Source organism: Melozone crissalis, unplaced genomic scaffold (genome assembly GCF_028551555.1).
Source record: "Melozone crissalis strain CALT ecotype California unplaced genomic scaffold, PUWL_Pcris_2 ptg000027l_1, whole genome shotgun sequence".
Lineage (NCBI taxonomy): Eukaryota > Metazoa > Chordata > Aves > Passeriformes > Passerellidae > Melozone > Melozone crissalis.
In genome coordinates this window covers 20,377,072-20,400,999 of record NW_026535805.1, presented here as the reverse complement: position 1 = coordinate 20,400,999, position 23,928 = coordinate 20,377,072, and the positions used below count along the sequence as shown (strand labels likewise).

The 23,928-nt window shown below is 38.4% G+C and overlaps 1 protein-coding gene across 3 annotated transcripts in view; it reads right to left on the bottom strand.

Annotated features, from left to right (window-relative positions):
- Positions 1 to 4,611: 4,611 nt before the first annotated feature.
- Positions 4,612 to 23,928, bottom strand: part of PACRG (parkin coregulated) — a 211,416-nt gene continuing 192,099 nt past the window's right edge. For all 3 annotated transcript variants that reach the window (XM_054279633.1, XM_054279630.1, XM_054279631.1), the window contains one exon: positions 4,612 to 6,626. In XM_054279633.1, the coding sequence (XP_054135608.1) occupies positions 6,472 to 6,626 (155 nt within the window). In that variant the 3' untranslated portion in view covers positions 4,612 to 6,471. The remainder of the gene's footprint in view (positions 6,627 to 23,928) is intronic.

Genomic DNA, 23,928 nt, shown 5'->3' with positions numbered 1-23,928 from the left:
AGGCCCCAAAAGTTCAACAAATGCAGCCCTTAAGTGCTCACAATGAGAGCAAATGGTGAGAAGCCAAGACCTTCCCACCATTTGCTCCCATTCCTGTCACCCACCTGCAGCAGCATTAATGCTTCCCACCACAGAGCTGCTCCCTGGGCAGTAGCTGAGGCAAAACATCTCTGCAATAAGACCTCCTCCATTCCCTTCCTCCATAATGCTGCAATGTATTGGGAGAAAGAGACGCAAGTTCCCCAAAACTCACATTTTCCAAATCATAAACTGTCAAGGAAAAGCCTTTTCCGGAATAGCTGCTCACTCCTGGTCTCTTCTCATCAGCTTCCCCCCTACCCACACAGATCCCTCAGCATCTCTTCCAGCTCAGCACAGCACCACAGGGACCCAGGAGAAGCGGGAAGCAAAAACACATGAAAATGAAGTAATGAGGCTAATGCACAAGATGGAGATGGCCAGATGCTGGGATATCATTCCCTGCTTCTAGGGTGAGAATTAGGTAAGCCAAGCTGCTTTTCTGTAATTGCTCCTTAGGGAAGGGCTTAGGAATTACACCCAGAAAGCAGAAACTGAAATTTGATACAAAACTGGATGGACCACACATTCAAAGCCAGGCCCCCGATTAATGCAATAATGTGCAACACGAGGTAGATGGTTTATGTCAGACATTAATTTTTCCTGCCTATACCCAGCAGGCTTCATCATCCAACACCGCTATACATGTTGTTGATAGGCTGTGTTTGTGATGTGGAGACTTCCTTGAGATTTCTTTTAATCTTTTGTGTTTTGAGGAGCTTGTGCATTGGGTTTCTTTTATCACTAAACCCATATCAGAGAGCAATGTGATTTCATGCAAGATCAGAACAACCCTGTGGCAGGCACAGAGCTGCAGTAGCTGCAACATTTATTGCAGAGAGGTATGCTACCAACATCATCTATCAAATTAACTGCAGTCACATGAAGTATGTCAGGCTAAATTAATTTGTGCATCACATGGCTACAGAAGCGGCGCATAACACAAGCAACATGTTCCCACTGCTGCAGAGCAAGCTGGTATATAGCTGATCCCATTCTGCCCTCCAACAACCTTAAGCTCTGATTTTATTTTTTTCCAAAGGCATTGTGCTGATGCAGATGAACAGAGGAAGTTTGGATCGCTGAGACCATTTAATAAACTAAGGGTGTGTCATAAAAGACCCAACAGTATGGTGCTCTCTTTAGATCCTCCCTTTCTTTCTACTACCTCTATGCATTAATCCACCTTGACCAGGGCAGAGTAAGAAGGCAAGGATTTAATTTCTTTCAGTATTTGGAAAGCACTAGGATCAGTTCCCATTTCATCCCCTCACACCCCACGCCCCCAGCAGCCAGGGTCACCAGACCACAGAAAATGCAGAAGGCCCCTGTGCATGGGTACCCACAGCAGCAGAGAAGGCATGGTCCCAAAAATGCCACTTCTGACAGCCTTAACAACATGGCTGTGCCCTCAGCTTTCCCTTCCATGAAGGCACCTATCACCCATTCTTCTGTAGCTTAAGGCTTTTGCTCTATGTGAGGGGCTCTGTTGGCCAAAAAGACAAATAAACTCTGAGCAGCCTCTCCTTTCCCCCTTGAGAAAGGGGACTCAGGGCACATTTCTGGTTGGAAAGTGCCACAGCAGGGTGGCCAGGATTAGGTGCTTCTGCTGCTGATGGGGAAGCCCAGAGAGGGGAGCAGTGTCACCCACTCCTGGGCACAGTGAGCCTGTCCTGCTGCACACACACCCAGAGCACAGGGAGTTGTGAGCTGGGGTTTGCGAGAGCTGCTCAACTCACTCCTGAGTGGCATCAGTAAAAAATAAAGTATTTGTTGATTTTTGGTATCACAAATGAGGCATGAGGCACAAAGCTGACTCCCTGCTCTGCAAGAAACATACTTTTTCCTCTCTGAGGCTGCAGTTTGCTGTCTCTGCTCAAACTGGCTTCCAACCCACCTCACCAGAAGCCACCACGGGCTGTCCAAGGAGGGGAGAGCTCTCAGCAAGGAGCCCCACAGCTATAGCCAGGCTGGATTTGCTAGGCAAGAACAAGAGCAGCTAAGATATGCCCCACCACACACAGTCCCCTTCCCTCCCCTCACATGCCGGAAGGATTACGGGGCCAGTGCAGGGAACTTCTTGTCCTGCCAGGGCATAAACCTTCCTCTCCCGGTCTTCAGGAGGCACAAAGCAGCTCTGAGAGGTTGCAAGCAGACAGGCTTTATATGGAGTTCCCACAAACATCACTGCTTTTATTTAAGGCAGAAAACACAGGATGTTACAGATGAGTGGAAAAATGTGATGTGCCCCACTGCCTGCAGAGCCCCTCAGACTGGAGAAAGCTCTTCTGGAAGTCAGAGGGTCTCCAGACAGGATTAGGAAAGCACATAGTGTCTGCTCTGACATTTTATTTTTGCCCTGCTTGTCTGCAGCTACACCTCCCTGCACCCCACGCGCAAACACCCTCCCAGCTAGGGTCCCATACCTCCCCTCCCACTTACAGCTTCTCACAGCCCTTTTGTATCTGACTCCTGGGAGGCTCTTTTCAAACTTTTTTGGCAGCTCCGTCTCTTTGAAACACTGGAAAGCTACCAGTGAGAAGCCTGGCTCCGGTTGCCTGCCACCAGTGCTGGCAGCAGCTTGCTCCATCCTCTGCCAGGTCTGCCCCTCTCAGGAGCCCAGGGGCAGCCCCAGCCACCCCTGCCCCTGCTCACCTTCACAGGGGCACCTCAGAGTGCTCAGAGCATCAGTGGCTCTGCAGCACCTGCCAGCATTCACATAGTGCCAGAGATCCCTAACACTGACACCTGTCACAGAGCTCCCTTACACAGCTTTGGGGAGGAATCATCAAAAATTATTTTATTTAATGTTTGTTTTCATGATCATGTATGACAAATGTAGCCCAAGGTACATTTTTTCCCCTAATGTTACCAGATGCTTTTTTCTTCTTCAAGTTAAAGAGTTGCCAGCCAACCTAACATAATTATTAAGATAAACTGGAGATATTTCAAACAGGTGGTTTCAGAAAAACAGCACTTACAACTTAACTTCCCACACATTCATTCACTGGTGCTCCTTACCTTACCAGGACTGGAGAGCTAGAAAGCAGCAGAAGACTCCAGAGTATGGCACAAAACACCCCTCTTCTGTTGAGCCAAATTAGGCCCAATGCTTTGACACTTAATTTATACCCCTTGAAACACCTGGCCCAGAGTACCTTCTAATTGATTACACTTAAAAATTGTTGATTGGCTTGCCCCTAGTGACCACATCAGTGACCACAATTACATGATCTGTTGAAACAAGAGGCAGTTACTATTTCTTAACCATTTTTTTTTTTCAGTGTGGTAAGATAACTAAGCAGTGTATTGAATGACATACTATTACTTGTATGCTTAAGCACCTGAGTCCTTGATCTTGTGCTTTATAAAGTGCTCTGAGCTGTGCAGTAATTGCCTATAAATAAGCTGCTGATCATGCTTAAAGGGACACTGTCAAGGTTGGAAGGCCTACAGTTTGACTTAGTAAAATTGCATCTTCAAATAGTTTTATTCTTAGTGTTTCTAAATTACCAACTTGTGGGGCTTATCATGCTTCTTTTTATCAGTCCAGCTCCTAGAAGTAATAACGTTATGGGAGAATGTTCACTTTTAAATCAATGGACCAGACATAGGAATTATATTGATGGAGGCTAATGTTCTCATCCTGAACATGCAAATAAAAGCACTTTTCTATAAAACTTATTTTTCCTGATGTGAATATGCATGACCTCTATTGCCCTTATGGTTTGCTATAAGGTCACCCCTTGTTGAACCTGTGTCTTGTGAAAGAAATCTTCAAGAAAGAGCACAAGGCTGAGGGCATCAGGCCCAGGCAAGTCTGCAGCCTCACAAAGTGCCCATTTTCCATGGTGTCTCTTTGTCAGCCAGCAGTCCTGTCCTAGCTGAGCTGAAGGGGAGGGCATGCAAAAAGAGGGGGCTGGGGAAAAGAATTACAAAGGCTGGTGAGGAGCCTGAAACTTCTCATCCCCAGCAGAGCTGTTGGGAATGCAGAGAAGCGATGGGATGGGGAAAACCCAGGGCTGAGAGCCCTTTCCCTCACAGTCCCTCCTGTGAGGGGCTCTGTGGCTGGAGCCCAGCGTCAGGGGAACAGAAGCCAGCTATTGAGGAGCTTTTTGATCTCAGACAAAGAGCAGAACTGGACTTTCTCTTAAGGAAAGAATACAAATAGCTGAGGAGTGAAAGGTGGCCTGGGAATTCTCCTTTTATGAAGGGCTTGGTTTATTTCTGAGCTGAATAACTCAGCTCCCTCTGAGCTGCAGTTTTCCAGCACAGTCTGTACTCATGGGAAACCTGCAATGCCACAGTTACCAACTCCATAGATGTCAGTCAATGAAAAAGTATGGCTCAGTGGTGCCAGAGAAAATGCAAGGCAAATGGGGAGAAGCTCTAAGCAAAGGCTGAGTGGATACTGCCAGGGTGGCTGTGTAGAAAGGCACTTTTGGAAGAGGAGACATGGCCTGTGCCCCCCTGCATTATCCAGCTACCCTCTGTGCTGCAAGGTTTGAAGACAAAGTTCTGGAGTTTCCAGGCTTCACCTCCCTTTCTTCCAGAAGGCAAAAGATTTGTCGATACCCTAAACATGAGGCAGAGTTTTGGATGCACTTACCCATCACAGGTGTATGTTGGACAACTCTAGGGACTTGAGGGTAGCGTTGGAAAAATTGTGTCACACAAAACTCAGGAACAACAACAACAACAAAAACAAACAGAAAAGAAATGCCCCCTCTGGGGCCTGGGAGAAAGGCACACCTCCAGCAGCCATGCCTAAATCAGGGGCTGGTGAGTGCTTGTGGCTGGTGGCATCACTTGAAGGTGCACTCCTCAAAGAGGTGGGAAGAGTAAAAATCTTCTTTTTTTTTTTTTTTTTTTTTTTTACTCACAGGAAAGAGAAGAAAGTAAAAGAAAATCCTCCTGCTGAAGATGACACAGAACAGAAAAAGGCATGTTCTAATGTCAATCTAATGACAGATATGGCTCAAAGTTCCAGCAGGTGGGAAGGTGATCCCCACACTTCCAGCAAGCATCCAAGAGAGCAGGGCAGCGTAGGGGCTGTGTCTCTCACTTGGGCAAGCCTTGTAAGGTGTGAATATGGATATGGATAAGCACTTGAAAAAAGTCTCATGTGTTTAACACCAAAGAGTGCATTTCAGGCTCTTAACAGTTACACTGAAACACTTGAAAGTGCAACTTGCATACATTTGAAGAGCAAGAGCTCCAGAAAACATAATAAAAGCCAGATGAGCCCAAAGTCTTTCAAAGTACTTTAAAAAAATCTCATGCTTTTAGGCAAAGCTAATATCTCTGGTTTGTTTTGTGCTGACTCAATAATTTTAAATGGTTGTCTTTGAGAATTGTAAGACCGGTTTAATTTTTTGTAGGTTTACTCCATAGAAATGCTTAAAAAGCAATAAAGCCAATCTCAATAGCTTTGCTTAAATCCATGACTATATCAGTTCTGTGTTATGGGTACACAGGGAGAAACTGAGTAGGAATTCGTAAGGGATTCCTATAACAATAGTTACATTGTTTGCACACATACACACCATAATAATAACAAGAGAAAAGCAATAGCAACCTTGCAGTTACAAAAATACCAAGTGCCCTTTAAAAATGTACCTGTATATTCTGTGTTTACCCAAGATTAACAGTGTCGCTAGGGGCTGATACTTTCTGTACGTTGTATCTTCTGTCTGATTTATTCAAGGTTTTTTTTTTTTTTCTGGGCTTCTTTTCTTCAAAACTGTGCTTGCTTGTGCCTTATGTTCACCAAGAGGAACCTAAGTTCCATGAGTAAACACCTGGAAGCTGAGAACAGGAGTGTGTAAGAAACCTGGATTAATTTAACGACAGTGCCTTATAATGGAAAATATAAATTCTCCTGCTGCAATTGGTATATACATTCAACAGTTTTATTGTATGTCAGTGCACATTATTCAGCACAGCTGCCAGAGAGGCATTGCTGAACTGGTGTTTCTCTTCCATGACAAACACCTATTAAGCAGTCAGCATAAACTCTTCTTGTTACAGCCTCTGACATCACCCTCAGGGCAAGCGGACACAGAACAGCGATTGCTGAATCGCGTATGAAAATTATAGTTTTATTGTCTACACAAGTGAAGGTTTAACTCAGATTCCTGTTCGAGTCAGCTCTGTTATAAAGGAGTGATTCTTTCAGGGAACAAACAAGCACAGTACACCATTGTAATCAAAGGAACAGACACTATTTATGTATTGGAAAGCCTTGTTCACAATAGTGCTAACACTCCAATGCCCCAGAAGCCACTATTTTAGCAGCTGTAGAGAAGATAAAGCATGACTAACAAGATGCCATACAGAGTCAGATAGTTTTTCAGAGCACAGATGGAATCATCCCATTTAATATAATTCAGTTTACATGCACGACCAATAAGTGGGAATCATGTATTTAATGTTTATATAAGCATTTTCTCCACCGTAGCGTTCAAAGAGTTCCAGTGTCTCTTGGATGAGAACTCCAATATTTTCACGTTTCTGCTGGCCGTATTCTATCCCATCACCTAAATTAACTGGTTAATAAAAGAAAAAAAAAAAAAAGAAAAATGAAAAGGGAAGAGTTAAATTGAATTTTGTCTTATACTTCAAAATAACGACATAGAAAATTGCAATTGCTGGTCAATTGCAATGAAACTAAAGGAAAATTAAAATAATTAAACACATTCTTATATAAGATGAATATAGATTCTCTCTTTCACAGTCCACCTCTAAAACCATTACTTCTTTATCTTTAGCACTGCTCATTTAAGACAAAATTCTACTGCCAGATGCGTAAGCACTTTTCTAAAAATTAATCTAGACTTGTTATGGTTTGAAATCTTAAATAGATATTAGTTTGGGATTGCTCCACATTAGTCATCATATTCACACACTTATGTCGTTCCTGATAGAGGCAACCTGGCTAAAAGAGATTTTTTTGGAGTATAACATGGAGTATAACATCATTCAATTTCAGCTTCCTGAAAAATGTGTAAAATTAAGCCAATGCAAAAGGACAAATTATTGCAGTCCCCAGACACAGGAACATTTACTGCTGCTTTGTCTAACATGGACTAGTAAGGGTGATACACACTCATGCACACAGATCATAATTCTTTAAAAATCAGTATGAGCATCTGTGATAACAAAACAAGAGCAATAAGAAATAACTTCACCTACAAAGTTGCTGAGAGATTTAAAGAAGGAAAATATTTTTCATTTGGTTTTAAAACAATATTCTGAAAAGTATCTCAAAAAGCATCTGAATATATATTCCAATACATGTATGAAAATAATTTGGAAGGAGCAAAATGTACTCAGACCAGGTTTGGTGTAGTGGGGAGCTGTCACACTGCTCTAGGGTCATCCACATGCAGCAGCCAGTGGCCTCACTCTGGGCAGTGGTGACAATGTGCCCATGCTAACATCTCAAACAATCAGTGGCACTCTCACTCAGCCAGAGAAAGACCCATTTGTCAGGACAATGCAGCTTCTTGGCAGAGCTGGCCTTTCACATTTGAAACAGGGCAAACACAAAGGCAAGGGTAGATTTTGCCCTCACTGTTGCTTCTAGATCCCCAGGCTGATGCCGTGTAGATGTACAACTGCACCAATCCTCACATCCTCTCCTAAATCTAAGCCCAAAGATCTGGATTTAAAACTTGTGGCTTTGTTACCAGCAAAAACTGAGGAACCATGATCATGAAGAAACAGCTGGTGAACCTGGGCAAAAATCATCCTTTTGGTGAATTTTTCTGTAAAATATCTGACTTCTTACACATATTTATGTCACTTTACTTTTTATGAAATGGTTTTACAAATACTGATGTGGCATATGAGGACTGTGATTCTTGAGTGGGAAGGAGGTAATTTATTTTTTATGATAATTGCTTTTAAGCACACAAATATTTTCCAATACATTAACTGTTAATCTCACTGACATGAAAAGCCAGGGTTGTGACATCAAAATTTATTACAATGAATTTACTGTTATGTTACAAATAACAGAAAATGAGAGTGCATAGAGAACACCAAGAACTATTAGAAAAAGGATTGACTTATACAAAAAGAAAAGCACATCACAATTGGGTGCAATTTAGAATAAACATGCTCTTGCAGAAGGCAACTGAGATAACTGTGCCTCATCACCTGCCTTGCATGTGCAGTGCAAGCCCTCCCCAGAACACCTGGAGGTATTTCTGATTTCACCAGTTTGAGCAAAGGAAACCCTGAACCTTGACCTAAGTCTTGGCAAATACGTAAAGGAATTACTGACTTTCCAACCATATGTCTATTATCTGTAATTTTAAGCCTACACACATGCTCTGCTAATGAGCTTACACAGCTTTCATCGTTCTTTCAAAGAAGTAGCAAAAAAAATCAGCTGTCTGGAAGTAATGGTGATACATTTCTAAGGAAGTCTGGGGGAGGCCAATGAGAAGCCGTGATAATGCTGGTAGCAAAGGTATTTTCCAGAATTGCATGCTATAATCTTTATTATAGAACATAGTCTGTACAAAAAATTATGTCTTAGATGCTTGATTAAAAGGTACCTAAGAGTGTGAGGCAAAGATAGAAGGAAGACTGAATGTGTGATGTGCAGACCATCATTACAATTTTTTTCCTGCAGACCATCTGTGTTTTATGAAGGTTTGTATCCTCAAGACAGTCATAATTCACACCAGTGTCATGACACAAGCTACAAGCAAGAAAACTGGAAAGGTTATGTCAGCATTGATGTCACCTGGTAAGTACTAAAATGGCTATCCTATGTAGTTATAGAATTAGCAAAGCTTTCATGCAAATATTAAATGCATTAGCCCAAGAGGACAACATCCATTAAATGCATGAGTCAGAATGATCTGCCCAAGGAACCTAAGGGTAAATATCTACTTGTAATAATAATGATTAGTTGGAAAAAAATAGCCATTGAAGTATAAGGGTCTCAGCAGCCCTTCTCTGGTTTGACTTTATTTCCAAGTTAGTTTGCCTGAGAAGCCAGCTTTGTCAGCCACAAAAATGTAGCATATGAAAAGTGTGAACATGGATCTGGTTCAAACTCTTCATGAAGTTGTCCTTTGTGAGGAAGAATAAATCAACATGAAAATGCTAGGAAGCACATTTGTCATATCTTTGACTCAAAGTGAAACGTCTGGCAAATTCTGTATGCACCAAGAACTCATTTCAGAACAAATGTTATTTCTATGTTTAGAAGAAATGCATTGAAGGATGACTGACAGATCTAGAGGATTGCAATCAGGATCCCTGATCCCAGCCCTTCCTGGATCAAAAAGTTAGTTCCCAATCTCCCAAATCATGCACCAAAGGCTTAATGGTGCTTAAAGTGAAGTGAAAGTCCCTGCACCTGTCGAGACCTGTGTTAGCTGATGCAATCAGCGGCACACCAAGGCCAGGAGCGGCACTCCCTGCCCTGCCAATGCCAGCTGCTGTAGCCAGGGAAACCCTGCTCAGGCCCTCAGGGACTCAGCTCAGCCTTTGGCAGGGAACAGAGGAAGATTTGATTTTTGCTTAAAAGGTGGTTTGTATTTGAGTCTAGACATGCTTCTATTCATGATTTGGGATAATTCTGGTGTTATTTGTATTTCATGTCATTTCATTTTAAAATTTCACTAGGGCAATGCTACAAGCATAAAATATTACTGCTTTAAAGAAGGATGAGCAAGTTTCTCTCTATGCACTATAAGCCTGATATGGCAGTTTTGACATCCTGGAGTGGACAAAAAAGGTAAACCAACCCTTAGAGCTCATTTAGATCTATTCTTAACTCTAGACATTTGTTAGCACCTGAAAGTGCCCAAGAAATTCCTTTAGTTTATTAGATTTCACTTCAAGGCAAGCCAAATCTCAAAAAGAGGAGTTTTTAATCTCCTAAATATGTTCCTTGTAAGTATTTCACAGTTACAAAAGCTTGCTCCTGGTGATGATTGTTCCAAAGGTTCTGCTTTACACAAATTAAGGGCAGGGTTTCCATACACCTGTTATTGCAGGGATGTCATAGATCTTGGGATATTATATTTTCCACAAACGTTAAATATCTGAGGAATGCTTAGTATTGGAACAACATTTAAAAGAAATTTCTGAACTGACTGTGTAGACAGCCCCATGTTCCCTGTTTAGAGGACATTTTTAATCAAATTGTAAGTCAAATGTAATTCCTTTGTGCTTTACTGAAGAAAGTGTTTCTTTACTGATTCTAAGTGTATATAGTCACACTTGTGTATTTCAGCTTGTCTTGGAACAAATGATTCTTAGCAGAAGTTTTTGAAGTGCTACTAGTTAACAAAGAGCTCTGGTACAACAGTTGGGTTTTTCTTGTTTGGTTTTTTTTTTTTTTTTTGGTACACAAAACAATAAAACTCCTTGGAAAGATAGGCATAATTCCTTCCTTTTGAGTCTTGAAAAACAAAGATACTGAAAGGTAAGTAAAGTGACTTCCAAGGAAGGTATGAGTCACAAACCATGATTCTCGACTTTTATTGTTGACAATGAAAGTACTATTTATGGTAAAATACAACTATGGTAAAAATCCATTTTAAGTGGCTCAGTTGACCCTAGTCAAACTAACACATATTTTCAGCAATTAGAATGAGTACAGGAATGCAACATGCTGACCTGAATGTTACTTCAAAACAAAAATCCCAGCAGCAATGTGATTGAGCCTGTCACATAACAAAATGCAATTAAGCAGTACAAACTAGCATTAAAATTTTTGGAGGAAAATTTCAGAGCTTTCTTTCCTTCTAGGAGTCATCACCAATACCAAGAAATAAATGGAAGCTGATTTCAGCTACAGACTGACATGCATCCATGTCAGGGTTCACATCATGTAAGTTCACTACTCAGGCACAGTTCAGAGCTTAATTAAGCTTCCAAAGTCTTCTTGTTAGGATAAATTTAATTGTCATAGAATGTGTTGGCTTCCTGACTGGAGTGGGAAATGAAAGCCCTGATGAGTCAGTGTGGGGAGAGAGGAAGGCTCCTTTGCACCACTCCTATCACTGTGACTCAGAAATCTGCTTTGAAATTGTCAGCTCCAGGAAGAATGAGGTAGTTCAGTCTCCCTGTTCATTTAATTGAAAGTCGGTGAAAAGTCACAGGGTAAGAGTATAAACCCCTCCTGTCTGCTAAGAAACAGTGGGACATTTCCAGTTCATTTCACTCAGGGCAAGGAAGAGACACCAGGAGGTTATGACTTGTGGTTGCTACTAACCCAGACAGAGAACCCCATGTTCCCTTTGTGAAGGCTCAGAGCAATGTGAACATCAGTTTTATATGTTCTTTAGGATAAGGCTAGATTATGTACACACAAAGTGCAAACTGGCCTCAGGTAGACTGGTCCCAAAGCTAGACCAGTTGGAAAGAAGAGCTCATAGAGTACTTTGTGTTGGAAGGAACCTCTGGAGTCATCTGGTTCAAATGCTCTGCTCTAAATCAGCCTCATTTCCAAAGCTAGACCATGTTGCTCAGGGTGGAACACCTCCAGTTGCTCAGCACAGAGTGATCCCAGAATGGGAAAGGGTGCAGAAATCCCCTTGGGCTGGTAGAGATTTTCACCAGCTATTTCAAATGTGATGGAGGAGAGTGCTACTCCTTAAACATGAACATGTGTTTCATGAAGGAGTACTTGCTGGAGTTACAAATGTCATAGGGAGAATTATTATCTGTTTTGATACAAAAAAAATCTAGACTTTTGGTGTAGTAACAGATTACCACACATATAACACTGCCTTTGGAAGCTTAATCTTATTCCAGGGAAAGAAGCACAAATTTTGCTGGAAAAGTAATAGAATTTCATTAACAGTCTGATTTGAAATAATGAAACATAATTTTAAAAACTGAAATTAACACATACATTTCAAAGCACTTTAAAACATTCAGGCTGAATTTATTAATATAACCTGAGATTATTGAATAAACTGAGATAACTGAGATCTTTGAATAAGCACAGACATATTTTTTGACACTATCAACACTTGAGTTCCTTGTCTCTTGCTTTACTTGGCTCTTCCTTCTATTTTTCATCACTAGTGCTGTGTGTTTATCACTTTCCAATGCTACAGTACTGCAGAGATTGCAGAAGAATATTTCAATCCAAGAAGGCATGTATGCTTGGAATTTAAAAAGAATACTAATATAGAGACATTTCAGCTCATCATGTCCTAGAAAGATTTTCTTAATTTTCATTGAAGGCAATTTGCTTTAGCATAAAATAGAGATTCTTCCTATAGTTATCTTCCCTATGCAGCCAGTTTTTAGTTATTTTACAAATAGGCATTTACAGTGAAATGAAAGAGCTGTTACTATAAATGCTATTCAGAAAGTCAACAAGTCAGCAAGTAGAGGAAGTGTTCTGATTGGACAGGAAACATGGAAATTATGTTTTACTAATGATGTAAGCTTACTAGAGATAGCTGCAACTACATGCAAATTGCTGGAATAAAAAAAAAAAAAAAAAAGAACCAACAACCCAACAAAAACCTAAACCAAACAAACCAAAAAACCCAGCTGAAAATGAGCCAACACAGCAGCTGTTATCGCAGTTTTTCCATTTCCAGGAAATGTTATCAATATCACATGTAATCTTTTCTAAGCCCAGTTTTGGGATTTTTTTTTTGGTGTTTGTTTTTTTTTTTACTACAAGTAAAAGAATGAAAAAGAAGTCACAGGTTTTGTAACAAAATTTATTAGCAAACATATCAATGCAGTAAAAAACAAGTGAATATTTTTTCCTTTATAAGTACTTAAACTTCTCCTATTAATTTAGACTTTGAAGTTTGCCTATGTTAGTGCTACAGATCAATATCAAACAAAGCAGAGTTAAATAATCTTAGACAAATAGTATGCTCAACAGGGGAATGGAATTTGGAGGCTGACACCTCATTGGCCTTGGGACAACGTTTACTATTGCAAAACAATATTCTAGTCACAAATCATGCTTAACATGCAATGAGAGCTGCACCAGTTATGTGAATCTGATGTTTTGCTAGTTGTTTTAGAGGTATATAAGCTAGTAAAAAGTAAATAATATTTTTTTGGTTGGAAGTCATATTTGTGTGTGCAAAATTTACATAGCTTTGCTGGACTGATGTGAAATATGTTTGTTCATCCCATTAATTTCTCATCCAAATATAGCATCATTAATGCAAAAGGAATTAAAACCATGAAAAAACAAATCTTTGCATGTGTGTGGAATAAACATAATTTATTTTTTAATGTAATTCAAAGTGACAAACCTGAAAGTCCTCAAGTGTTTCAAAGATCACTGAGCTCAATATGAAACACAATTCTAAACCAGCTAATTTGTGACATTGAGTTACACACATACTTGAACCCAAGATGCTTAGCAATCCATCCTCTTTCCACCAATTGGAAGTTTTTTATTAATGCAACCAAAATGCTTTTAAGGGGGAACCCTATGTTTTCCTTCACAAGCAAAAAGCTCAATAATCCATTACTTTGTGTTAATAACTGCTGCTATGTTTGTACATCTGCCATGAGCTAATGGAACTGGTTGTGTCTAATTTTGCCATTCAAAATCATTACCATTTAAGAAGTCTATTCAGCCTATTTGCCCATCAAAAATTGCACAGAGAACTAAAATGACTTTAACAACTGCTTTCCTAACTTTGTGACAGAAGGGTGAGCCCTTTTTTGTCAGAGGAAGTTTCACCTCAACATGAGGAAGAACTTTACGTTGAGGAGAGCACTGGAACAGACTGCCAAAGGAGGCCATGGAGTCTCCCTGTCTGGACACATTCCAAACCCACCTGGACATGTTCCTGGGTCACCTGCTCTGGGTGACCCTGCCTTGGCAAGAGGGGTTGGACCATGTCATCTCCTTTCCAACCTTAACTATTCTGCGATTCTGTGAACACGACCATATAAAAATAGGTCAATGCATTAAAAATTTCTCATCAAAATAATGGCAACAAGCAGTTGGGTATGCCTATAGGTTGCTGAATATGCCTAAAGCTGCCAGTTTTCTAGTTTCACTCTTCCCTAAATAAGCTAAATAAGCAAGATCCTGAAGCCAACAGAGGGTGTTTTAACAGTGATTTGAGAAAGGACAAGGAGATGAAAGCTATGAATGACTGTGTGGATTCGCCAAGACTTCTTTCATTGCTGTAGGACAAGGACAGAATTTAAGCAGTTTAAAGGACAACTGGCACTGAAACTGGAATGTGCTATTTTATCCTCAAGCCAGACATAAAGGAACATCCTGCTCCACAGGTATCAGTACTATAAGGATCAGGATATCTCCTTCTGGTGTGTCTTTATATATATATATATAAATATAAATATAAATATATATGTAAATAAATTGGGTACTCTGATTACTCTTCCTTTATTTTTCCAGTTGAATTAATTCATATTATAGATTAAAAAATAGCCTTCCCATGATGTGAATTTGCTTTCTTTTTATGAAGGACATAAAAATAAATACTTATCAAAAGCTAGTTAACAGCTATACATTTTACATTAAGAAAAGCATAAATTTGAATTCATAGCAGCTTTTCAAGCAAACATAAAAAAGCCAATTTTTATATAACCAAAATGTATTATAATGTGTAGTCTTACAGAAATGCAAAACAGATAAAAAGAGAAAAGAAATTGTGTCCCCTAGGTGTGGTATTTCTGCAGATTCATGGCTTTTGAATTGGGTAAGTTGAAGCTTTTTGAAAAAAAAATGTAGGAACCAGACATAGACCACATTCAGACTGAATTTTTTTTTTTTGAGCTTTAGGGATCTGAATTAAGTGTGAAAAAAGAAAAGTGAATAAGAACTATTTCATCAGTGACTCTTAACTGGAAAACACTCAATCTCCTTCTTGTCTACATCACACCAGTACCAGGTGATAGTGGATATTTACATGTCAGTAACCTGACTTAGACCACTTATTCAGATTTTGTAGACTGACACACTCTTGCAATACACAGCAAAACCTATTGTTTTGCCACTTCTATAATGTTTATAAGATTACTTTCTTTGCTATCTCATATAAAATCATTATTTAATGTGCCACTAAAGATATCACAGACTCTAGGCTGTGTTTATTAAAATGTACTCCTAATGTTTTCACAAAGGGATCACAGTGTTATCAAAACACAAGCATTTTAATAAGGCATAAATACATCTGTTTGTAACAATGAAGTAGTTGCATACAATTAGTGTATATAAAACCAACAGGATAGGAAATGATGAGCAGTTTTATAGGTTAAATTAGTATTGACATATATTAAAATATTTTTAAAGAAAACTATTTTAATATATCCCATATGTTTATTTTATTACAGCTAACTACTTCATTGTTTTAAGAAAATAGAGATATTCCAGTAAAAATTATTAATTAAAGGCTATTTTTTCCATTCCAGACAGCATTTTTTCTGATAAAAATAAAAATTAAACAAAGGTCCTAGAAATAGGAGTAAGAATGAAGAATATATTTTTCTGATTTCCAGTGTTCATGACACAATTCTATTATTGGCATGCATGAATATATAAAAATATGTATTTATACATGTAAATATATATTTATATAATATAAATTATATTTATATTTATTCATATATATATTTGTATATTTTAATATATAATAAATATATATAGGGAAAAAAACGCTGCTCCTTCTTGCTTACACTTGAAGAATTGCAATCATCCAGAAGCATATAATGCCTTAAGGTTGTTGAAAAAAAGACCTTTAAACATCTGTTCTGGAACTACACATGGGAGTAAAAGTGGCTTTTCTGTGTGCAAAGAGGATACATGACATGCTGAGCACTGTGAATTGGAACCTGGTTTACACTGATCATACAGGTGTCATAGCAGAGACAGCCTCCAACTGCTAACAATGCAGCACCTCGGGTTCACTTTGTAATGCTTCTCTTAATATCCTTCCACTTCATTGCAAAAGCAGTGAACCTCAACAGTCATGCTTAAAAAAAGAAAATACCTTTACTTCTCAGGTGAATTTGTAGTCGCTTGTCCAAAACTGCTGCACATATCATGTATCTATAGGCAGGGAAGTAGTTACAGAAATCTCATCTCCTCTGCACTAGTCATTTGAGCATTTGCTATTCTGATTTGCTTCCATGCCAGCACTTTAAAGCATGAGAGTTTTTTGTCATTTATCATTCTCCAGCCAATGCTGGAAAATACGACCATTTTTGTCTTCTAACATTGCTAAAGCATGCTACATCTTGTAACCACAATCTTAATTCCCTATTCATCACTCCTTCATCTTACAGTCCTCCCAGCCCCAGTGCCTGACAAGCTTCCAGCTGCTTGGCCTGCGAAGGAAAACGGCTCCCACACACACACACACATACATGGCACGTCAGGTCAGCGAGGAAGAGACAAGAGAGGAGGTAATTGATATGGCTGAATGCTCTTGGTCAGCTCAGGCTGGCCTAGGGCTTTCAAACAGCCAAGAAAACATTTTTACAGCACAGCAGAGCACAATGTGCTTGAATATTTGAAGTTTGCATTTTCATGTGTTATAATGAAGTGCAAAAGTAAAAAGCTGTCAAGAAGATTCTTCCATGGCAACTTAAATATGCTTTCTCACACTTGGGTGATCTGAGAGTACATACACACATTGTAATCAGCTTTACATTAATAACAATGAAATGTCCATTCCTATGAAGGAAAGTCATGAAGGGGTTTTTAGATAAATTTGGGACACCTTGCAAAGATAACCTGGAAGTCAGCGTGACTAATATCTAAGCGGGAAATATTTCAAGAGTAATATTCTCTTGAAGTTTCCCTGAAATGCTTATTGCTTAGTGGATAGGGTCAGCATGCAGAAGAAAGGAAGAAGTAACATCTCACAAAATTCTTTTTATCGCTTTTCTCCAGCAGACCACAGACGGCTGTTTCATCTTCTATGTTATTTAACGCTAATGGCTGCAGTGAGTTTACAGGTCTCTGACCCAACTCTGCAGCTGCACTGCTGCTGAATTGGTACCCATGAAAGCAGTACCTTAAGATTAAGACAAAATTCTGCATCAGAAAAATATCACTGAGCATTTTTGGACAACAGTAGCTAGAGCAGAATGGTGATTTTTGAAGGAAATAACAATGTTATTTTAAGGGAAAAGAATAACATACATTAGTCTCAATAAAATAATGTGAGGAAAATTCATGAGTCGCCAAGAAATGTCATCACTGGATGGTGGTATCTGGAAAGGTCCTCCTGAATTACTTGTCCTAACACAGCCAAAGTTTGTTGGGTGCTTGACTGATAAGTAAAATTGACATTTCTTGTCCCAGGGAGAAGAATGTGGGCATGGGAGAAGTATAAGACAAACAAAGGCTGAAAGTGGAGGAAGGGAAGCCAAGGACATTCCTTTGGCTAGTTAATTTTCTGAAATATGCTTCATAAAGGTTCTAACTATAAGAATATATGCATTAGGGTTTAGCATAATAATTCCACAGTGTAACTAAAAATATTCCACTGGATGCCAATAGACATGTTATATCTGAGCCTGTTGAATTTCTGCTGTATTTCTGTAGCAAAACATGGTCAAAGGGTAGATAGGCTTATCTGCACATGTGATGCTAGAACCCAAATCTTTGCGTTACAGTTATGAGTAAGAATCTTACCTACTTACTTACTCCCGAGTCTGCTTTGGAAATGATTAGAATGGAATGTCAACTGCATTAATGCAAGCACAGGGCTCTTACAGGAAGGTGGGTATCAGCTCAAGAATTGACTTCATAAGACAGAGGAAGTGAACTGAACCCGTTACCAGTCTGTGAGAAGAGAGGTACCAACAGCCTCCCAGTGCTTGAGACCTCTTCTTTGCTACTGTATTCTTTTCCTTTAATTGTATAGATTAAACAAACAAACAAATAAAACCCAAAAAAACCCACCAAAAAACAAAACAACAACAAAAAAAAACACCCCAAAAGTGTAACCCATAAATCTTTTGCTGTTTTTTTAATATCCTCATTTTACAGAGGCATAAGCTTTCCTCTCTACCTAATATCAAAAAATGCAGAGAAGTCAGTAAGTTCAGGCATGCTTGTTATCAGATCTAGTGCCTCAGCCATCTGCCTCAACAGTTCCTGAAACTGCTGATAGTTGTCTGGCAGAGATTATAACCACTGTCACTGAGTCCTGAGAAGACATTGAAGAAGTCAAGCTAGTATTAATTTATTTACATATCTTTTCCCTTGTAATCCATCTCTATCTAGCAGTCAGAATGGCTTAAACTGGGGTTATGGTTCTAGTTCTGCAGGGGAAATGGCACGAGAAGATAAGAACTTGATTTTATAGGAGAGGAACAATAATAGCACTCACAATTTTCAGCTAACAGACTGACTTAACTTCACACATCCACAGAAGACAACTGTGAAAACAGGCAGAATTAGAGACACCGGGCAGGAGACAACACTATGGTATAAATCTTTTACAGCCAGAACAGAAATGTAGACCATGTCAGGAATTGCAACACCTAATACCTGTGGGGTCTGCAGGGGACTCAGTAGGGTTGCATTAAATTTACCTCTCAGCATGTAGTAGGAGTTGGATTCCCAAGAGCAGTGTTCAGGTGAGTGAAGGGCTGATCAGTGAGTCTCACAGAGGCAGCCAGTGGGGAACAGGGAGCAGAAGACGTTTTCTCTGACACTTAAATATTTGCATTCGGCCTGGAGCTACAGCCCAGGAGTTTTCCTGATGGTAGATAGCTATTGCCATTCCTTCTGGGTGAGACTGAATGATTTCTTCAAAAGCAAGTTGTGTCACGAAACTCTAGTGATGCCTGTTTCCCATGTGTGTATGTTGATTTTGCACTACACCTCTTTACAATGACAACTTGTTTCCCACGAGTTCTACCAACTAACAGAGGGTATGAGCAAAGGCATGTTTTGACACCTTGCATCTCTTGCATACCCTACCCACAGCTCTCTCACCAGGACGTGAATTTGGATCCCTCCCTCCTACCCAGACGCTTATTTTTCCAGAAGCTTTGCCCCTTTTTCAGTTTGACTGAATTTGGACAATGAGTTTAAAAGCTATGTGAGTTGAGGGGGCGGCTGGGAAGATTTACAGAAAAGAATAACCTTATGGCCCATTAAGCCTGGTGTTTTTAAGGCAGGCAAAAAAAGAAAAAAAAAAAAAGAAAAAAAAAAAGAGCAAGGGCAGAAATGGCTGCCTTAGTTTTTCTAGTTTGAAAACTTAGTGATGAAGCACCCTCCCAGGAAGCAGAAACAAGCCCAGCCTATGTGGTTTCAAATCTGCATCTTTCATGATCAGGGAGATTTCACCTAATTATCAAATTATTTAATCATGGAGAAAGGTTCTTGTGACCTCTACCTTATGATTTGGCAAGGAAGCAGCTGTGGAGACAGACCTATTGTTAGACTATGAACTTGTGCCAATATTTCAGAAAAACACAAAGTTTAGCACCTGAATCCAATTTTCAGCAGCTACCTGAGTGGGTCGATCCTGAGCCTTTAGCAGTTCCCAAATGAAGGCTGCAGTGAATCAGAACATCTGTACATGAGGCTAGATATTTAAATGTCTAAATACATATTTACATGAATACAGTCTACAGTGCCAATTTTTAAGTGTTTTGACTTGAACTTACTTCCTAACAGATGGTTATTCTGAATCTATCTTCATTTATTTATGGCTGTTTATGTTTTTACAGATATAATAAATGATCTAAAGCTTATTTCTTGTCTATTTATTTATATTTTAATAACAGTTAAAGATATTGTTGTACTGCACAATTTATAGAAATTATATAAAGATGGTCTTTTTGTGTTGTACTTACATGAGATCCCTCTGAATGTTCAAGGAAAAACTTCCATGACCATAAGACAAAGTGAGCAAACATAAATGAGATGTAAGAATCATCTATATTATTGTAATTATAAGTGAGATCTTGCCATAAACATCCCCCAAAATACATGAAATCAAAAAAAGAGGAGAAAATACAGGAAGATAGATAAAATATTTAAATATGTATATGAGAAGCTTCAGAAAGTGGAATTCAACAAAATTCATGGAAATTTTCCCAATAAGATAAAGCTCATGGTATATAAAATGCTGGGTTTGGTATCATAAGCAGATATAGGCTTGACTCAGGAACTGTCATGAAAATGTGTAAGTGATTGCAAAATCAGGACTAAAGAGTGTTTATTTATTTCAAAACATTTCCTAACTAAAGAAATAAGCATATACAAAGTATTAATAAATGAAGGGTATAAAACTGCTGCCAGCGATAGTCATGTCTCGCCATGTAAATCAATGAGTTTCAGAAAAGTAAATGAGAGAGTTAGCTTTTCTCTGCCCACTACAGTGATTAATTAGCTTATTTCCAATAAGAAAAGTACTAGCTATGTTGTTATCTCGTAGCTTTTTCACATTATCAACAGCACCAGAAAACAACAGTTATCCCTTACACCTCTAAAAGCCAAAGGCACATGTGACCATGAAACACTCTGAGACTTCAGTAAAAAATGTCATGAGAAAGAAAATTCCTCCACTTTGAAGTTGTATTTGTTTATATGTAAGTTTTAATATCCAGGGAAAGCAAAGCTTCCTGTAATAATTTTCTTACATTACTATGACATGCATTTCTAATGCATGGTTTTAACTACAATTGTCTAAAGAAGGTTCAGAAGATATTAGGAGTTGCCAACTTTTATTATACAACTTTACATGCGCTGTAATACCACTGCATTTGTATCAAGAAATCAGATCTGAAAGGAAAGACAAGAAATTTTCCCACTGAATGATAAAGTTGGTTTCTTTTCATAAGCCAAATAAAATTTCCAGGAAACATAAACTCAAAAAATTATTGATGTAGAACAGTTTTTATCACATCAGCTGCAGGACTCCACTGGGGAAAACAGAAAGGAGAAGCCCTTAGGCCACATTTTGTGTGACCTAATTCTTTCATGGGTATGTTTCTGCAAATTTTTAGGAAGTGACAATGCAAATGAACAACAGTTCCCACTGTGATGTTTTCATGGAATTTCTGCATAACCTCCAAACAGCAGACTTTGCATCACTACTACAGTACACAGTTTTGTTGTAGTGCTTAATTACTTTTGGATGTAAATGAGCATAAAAACAATTATCACACACCCAGCAGAAGAAATGGTTATGCTTCTATAAATTTCTGGTATTCTACTGCTGTGATTGTCAATTTAAAGTTTCAGTCTCTGTGCTGCTGCCAGTTAATGTTTAGTCTACTACATTTTGGTGAAATTGCACTCCAGTCAAGGGAAATGAAGTAAAAAGATGAGGGAAAAAAGAAACTAATATTTTGGAAGTCTAATTAGAATAGCAGGGCCAGTGCTGGACTTAGCTGTGATGAGGTTGACTTTCTATTAAACTCAATACGCTGAATTCACTGAGAGGAAGATCAAATGCCATGATTTCATTTTCATGGGTGATGTGTTAATAGGAGTGGGATTAACTTCTTCCTCCTGTAGTGATTTTTTTTACATTAATGCAAATCAGAATGCAACCATTCTTCCCTTTGCCAGTATAGTCCTAAAATCTGCCACTTTACTTTCAGAAGGTGCCATGCAGCTTATTTTGAAGGAAATCACATTGCTTTAACAGAGGAAGAAAAAAAAAATCATTCTATTGACTTCAGCATCATCAGCAATGTCTTCCAGAAATACATTTTAAGAACTTCCTATGTCAGACAACCACTTCTAACTTATATGGTTTTAACTCACGCTGCTTTGTTTCTAAATGAGTACTTGCAGCAAGTGAATGTGCTTTCATTTAGCAACTCAATTTTTCCATTTAAACAACTAAAGATTGCATTTGAGTCATAGCTGATAAAAGCATGCTAATAAAATTCTTTAAAAATTAATATAATTGGATTTTATCTCAAAATAGTAAAACCTCTGCAAAATACCCCCCAAATCCCAGAAAAATACAAGCCAAACCCTCTCCCCCAACCAATACCCTGATACTGAACTCTGTATTTCTTCCCTAGAACATGGATGTATTATATTATTTCACTTTTCCTTTAAAAGTGTCAATGGGCATTAACCACATCTATTACTACCCATATATACTGAAATACTTCAGGGTTCCTGACACATGATGTCACACTTGGTACAATAAGTATTGATAATAAAACCTGCTTGAATGCCAATAAATATATATTGTGGAGAAATATTGTACATGAATCTTCATCCTTCCACCTACAATTATTTAATACAGAAAGATCCAAGCCATATATAATTTAGATAAGGCAGAATAGCATTTTAAATGAAAAAGGTCAGATGCATGTACTACACATTTTTCATTTTAAATTGTGCACAAAGTCTACTTGTAGACCTTTGAAATTGATGGCAAATGTAAATGTTTATTCAGCTGGAACTTTAAGTATTTCATATATAATGCATATGTTCCTGAATTAGTTTAAATTTGCTACTACAAAGAAATACTGGGATGTTGTGCACACAGCTCAAGTATTCTATACAGAAGATTAAAAATGTGAAATGGACATCAATTCCCGAATGCTTCATAATGTCTATTCAATAGTCAAAGTAATCAATAGAATTTTGTATTTGATTTTCTAAGCGAACCACAACACCCCACTTCTTACACAAATACAAAGAAAATCTAAGGAATGCATTATATTTAATTTTTTTTCTTTCTTTTTGAATGTTTTGTTATGAGGATTTTCTCAAAAATTATTTTGAGAAACATCTTTAACAAAAATACTTCTATTGGCAGGGTTATTTTCTTTGGAGAATAACTTTGATAGTCCAAAATCTTCGATGTGTCAATAGTTCCACCATATTGTTTATTTATCTCAAAAATGTTCTTAGCTTTCACTTGTCCCAGTGTCTCACATGAATCAGCTCTTAAAATACAGCGGTTGTACAAATTCACATTCTATCAAGATACAAAATGTCAAGAAGAGACTATTGAGTTAAATTTTGCTAAAGCTATCATATTCCAACCTATCCCTTTATACTGATGGATTCTCCTGTTAGCTAGAGCACCAAAGCAGTTCACTTGGATAGCTTGGCATTCAATCATAGAATGACTGAACAGTTAAAATTTTTGAAAAATGCCTTTTCCCACCTAAGGTTGACTCCAAAGCTGTACCTGAGCCTGTTGTCTTATGATTAGGTCCTGGCTTTTTCATTGAAAACTGCCTGAATGAATTACTGACATTTATATTACTTCAACAGAAGTACCACAAACACTGAGTGTTGTTATCCTTTAAAATGGTCAGGCCAAAGATGTGCTCTCTCTCCGTGAAAGTCCTGTAAGAAATGTTTTTCCCCATGTGCTGCAGAATATATTTATACATGAGAAGACTCATCCTCAGTTGTTCTCTTTTGTATTAATCATGGATCTATCAATCTGAAAAACGAAACTCATGGGAGCAGAAGATAGGCTAATTCAATAAACAGAACAAAAGATTTCAGATTCCCTGTCAGAGGACATTAGATTGACCACAATTTTCTCAGCTTTCAGAACAAAGCTGAAAACTCACTTCAAATTAGTATCCTCATAGTCACTATAAAAAACATCTACAAAGAAGAAAATAGGACACGGATCATGGAGGAAGGGGTGAGGCTAAAAGTAAATGAGATTGCTGAGCTGTTGTGAGTCTAATTAATTTTTGGAAAATACTCAAATCCTATGACAGGTAACATTAAGATAGGGGAGAAATTACCATGGAAAAGTATTTAATGTTGGGAAAATAGAAAATGTTGGTTAAATAGAAAATCAGATAGGAGGGTGATTTTTTTTTAATTAGCAATGAAATAATCACATTAAGTAATAAATAATTTGTGGCTTTTACCATAATCACAATTGA